This window comes from Protobothrops mucrosquamatus, unplaced genomic scaffold, assembly GCF_001527695.2.
Source record: "Protobothrops mucrosquamatus isolate PMUCROS unplaced genomic scaffold, P.Mucros_1.0 scaffold235, whole genome shotgun sequence".
Taxonomy (NCBI): domain Eukaryota; kingdom Metazoa; phylum Chordata; class Lepidosauria; order Squamata; family Viperidae; genus Protobothrops; species Protobothrops mucrosquamatus.
Genome location: NW_015386586.1, coordinates 1401568 through 1405529, shown reverse-complemented (window position 1 = coordinate 1405529; position 3962 = coordinate 1401568). Strand labels below are relative to the sequence as shown.

The following is a 3962-nucleotide window of genomic DNA, read 5'->3' as shown; positions in this document are numbered from 1 at the left end:
GAAACTTCCTGACAGTTAGAACAATTAACCAGTGGAACAACCTGCCTCCAGAAGCAGTGAATGCTCCAACACTGGAAGTTTTTAAGAAGAGACTGGACAGCCATTTGTCCGAAATGGTATAGGGTTTCCTGCCTGAGCAGGGGGTTGGACTAGATGACCTTCAAGGTCCCTTCCAACTTTACTATTATTATTATTATTAATATTATTATTATTATTATTATTATTATTATTATTATTATTATTGTGGTCTTCCCATTGTCGAGGGTCTTCTCCACCACCCATGTTCAAAAAGATCTATCTGTCTGTCTGCTATCTGTGCATCCATTAGTCTATCCATCCATCCATCTTCCTTATCCATCCATCCATCATCCATCCTTATCCATCCATCCATCCATCCATCTTTATCCATCCATCCATCTTATTTATTCATCCACCCATCCTTCCTTATCCATCCATCTTATCCATTCATCCACCCATCCATCCTTCTTCCTTATCCATCCATCCATCCATCCATCCATCTTATCCATTCATCCACCCATCCTTCCTTATCCATCCATCCATCCATCCTTCTTATCCATCCATCCATCCTTCTTTCTTATGTATCCATCCATCCATCCATCCTTCTTATCCATCCACCCCTCCATCCTTCTTCCTTATCCATCCATCCATCCTTCTTATCCATCCATCCTTCCTTCCCTTCCTTCTTTCTTCCTCATCCATCCATCTTATCCAACCACCCCTCCATACCTCTTCCTTATTCATCCATCCATCTTATCCATCCATCCTTCCTTTTTTCTTCCTTAACCATCCATCCTTTCTTATCCATCCATCCATCCATCCATCTTATCTGTCAGGGCTGCTTTGCTGGCATCCTGCCATTCAACGCAAGGGAGGGGGAAGGCAACTGAGGAAGTAAAGACTGGACATGGGAACATGTGTGTGGGGGGGATAATGGGGTGGGGGGATTTTTAGGGTGGCAGGAACTAGAGATGCTGATCCAGACTAAACTGGGACAAAAAAAAATCAAGGACAAAGCCTAAGAACGGCATGCCAAACCGCAGGGAGAGGCGCCAAACATCCCAGCTGTTCCCAAAACATCAAAAAAGCCTCCCACCGGACATTATTGGACTGGCCAACGGGGGGGGGGGGGGGGGGGGGGGGGGGGGGGGGAGCCAAGGAAGGGAGAGGATATTCAGATCTAGCTTTACTTTCTCTGCAAGCGCTTGACTTCCTGAGTAAAAGATCCTTTCACTTCAAACAAATGGAGTCAAGGTCTTCCTTCCCTAAACATCTGAGTTGGAACCAGGCTGACATTAACCATCCATCCATCCTTCATTATCCATGCATGCATCCATTCTTCTTCCTTATCCCTCCATCCCTCCATCCTTCTTTATCCATCCATCCATCCATCCCTTGGTCCATTCTTCCTTATCACTCCATCTTTCCATCCATTCATCCATCCTTATCCATCCATCCATCCATCCACCCTTCAGCATCCATCCATCCATCCTTCTTCATCATCCATCCTTTTTCCTTATCCATCCAATCATCCCTCTATCCTTTTTCCTTAGCCATCCATCCCTCCGCCCATTCTTCCTTATCTAGCCATCCATCCTTCATTATCCATTTATCCCTCTATCCATCCAGCTCTCCATCCTTCATCCATCCATCCATCCATCCTCATCCCTCCATTCAACCATCATCCATCCATCTCTCAATCCTTTCATCCATTCCTCCCTCCATCCTTCTTCCTTATCCATCCATCCCTCCATCCTTCCCTCCATCTTTCTTCCTTATCTATCCATCCATCCTTCCATCCATCCATCCTTCTTCCTTATCCATCCATCCCTCCATCCTTCCCTCCATTCATCCTTCTTCCTTATCCATCCATCCATCCATCCATCCATCTTTCTTCCTTATCCCTCCCTCCCTCCCTCCCTCCCTCCATCCATCCATCCATCCATCTTTCTTCCTTATCCATCCATCCATCCATCCATTCATCCTTTAAGGGAGCTCATCCTACATGGCTTAGTTACATATTTCCATAAACCCCAAATAGTGTCCACTGAGAATTTATATTAAATGTGAAATCTAAGTTTGAATTTTAAAAAAAATTGTCAGGATTGGAGGCCTTGCATATTTATTTGTTTGTTTATTTGTTTCCCCTTATTTTATAAATCACAGTTATTTAAAGTGTTACTCTGGGTGGGTAGCGAATAAATTTGATAAACAAATAAACTCAGGGCAACAATCACACCTGATCCTCCTTCCTCTATTTTTCCCTCCAACAATCACCCTGCAAGGTAGGTCAAGCTGAGATTAATTATTCATTATACATACATTTATAAATTTACAGTTAAAAATTGCACACCTCGTTCTGGGGTGAAGCTTTGCGCAAAAAGCAGCCGAGCCAGAGGAATAGCATTACTAGAGCTGAGCCAGAAATAGTTTATCACTTACGATCTCTATAACTGTAAAACACAGAATTAAAAACGAATTAATGTGTATTATTTTTATACCGCAGGTGCCCAGAAGGACAGGTAAATAAAATGTTACCCTTCAGGTCCCTGCAACTCTCAAACCGGAAGAAAGCCCCGTCCTGGCGGGGGGGGAAGGGTAGAAGGGGAGGGAGTGACGTCACTGCCCATGACGTCATCGGGACAGATAGATTGTATGTAGCCGGTAGGCAGTTGGAGAGTCACGAGGTCAGCCTCAATTTCCCATCTGTAAAATTGCTTTCGGGGGGGCGGGGCGGGGGGAGGGCTCGGAGACAAGGTCAAGGCTGGGGGAGGGGGGCAAGAGAAGAGGCTGAATCCCACCCACCCAGGCTTGTTGGAAACCAGTTTAGTTAAACTGGGATTCAGGGGGTCCCTTCGGGGGTTTTGCAGGAGCCCCCACGGCGCAGTGCAGTCAATGATCCCAGCGTGGGCGGGGACTCCATCTCCCATGGGGCACACCGGCTGGGGACCATGGGCTAAACGGCGCAAAGCCCCGTGGCCGGAAGAGCCCCACCACCTCCATAACACGGTGCAATCTACCATTATGGGTCGGGCAGGGAGAAACTCTCAGTCAGGGACTCCAACTCCCATGGGGCGCGTTGGCTGAGGATCATGGACTGAAGAGTGCAAGCCCCGCGGCTGGAAGAGCCCCTGTGGTGCGGTGCAGGCCGCGATCCCGGGTAGAGCAGAGAGAATCCCCTCGGTCTGGGATTTCAGCTCCCATGGGACGTGCCGGCCGGGGACCATGGGCTAAATGACGCAAGCCCCGCGGGTCAAACGAGCCCCCGCGGCACGGGGAGAAACTCTCAGTCGGGGACTCCAACTCCATGGAGCGCGCCGGCTGGGGACGATGGAGTGCAAGCGAAGAGAATCTCTCGATCTGGGACTCCAACTCCCATGGGGCGCGCCAGCCGGGGACGATGAGCTTAGCGGAGCAAGCCCCACGGCAGGCAGAGCCCCCGCCCCCCCCAAAGCGCGCTGCAATCTGCCATCCCTGATGCGTCGGGGAGAAACTCTCAGTTGGGGACTCCAACTCCCATGGGGCGCGCCGGCCGGGGACCCTGGGCTAGGCGGTGCAAGCCCCGCGGCCATCCGAGCCTCCACGGGCACGTTGCAAGCTACCATCCCATATCGGGCGGGGAGTAACTCTTAGTCGGGAACTCCAGGTCCCATGGGGCACGTCCGTTGGGAACCATGGGCCTCTAAATGATGCCAGCCCCGGGGCCAGACGAGCCCCCATGACACGATGCATGTCTACGGGGCAGGGAGAAACTCTCTCGCTCGGGGACTCCAAGTCCTATGAGGCTGGGGACGATGGGAGGAGGAACCCTTCCCATATCCGGCAAGGAGAAACTCTCTCGCTCGGGGACTCCAAGTCCTATGAGGCTGGGGACGATGGGAGGAGGAACCCTTCCCATATCCGGCAAGGAGAAACTCTCTCGCTCGGGGACTCCAAGTCCTATG

At 50.4% G+C, this 3962-nt stretch overlaps 1 protein-coding gene across 1 annotated transcript in view; it reads left to right on the top strand.

Moving 5' to 3' along the window:
• The first annotated feature begins 3736 nt into the window (after window positions 1–3736).
• The window catches only part of SETD2 (SET domain containing 2, histone lysine methyltransferase), a 62650-nt gene continuing 62424 nt past the window's right edge, over window positions 3737–3962 (top strand). The window contains exon 1 of the mRNA XM_015814290.2: window positions 3737–3921. Within this exon, the coding sequence (XP_015669776.2) occupies window positions 3737–3921 (185 nt within the window). The remainder of the gene's footprint in view (window positions 3922–3962) is intronic.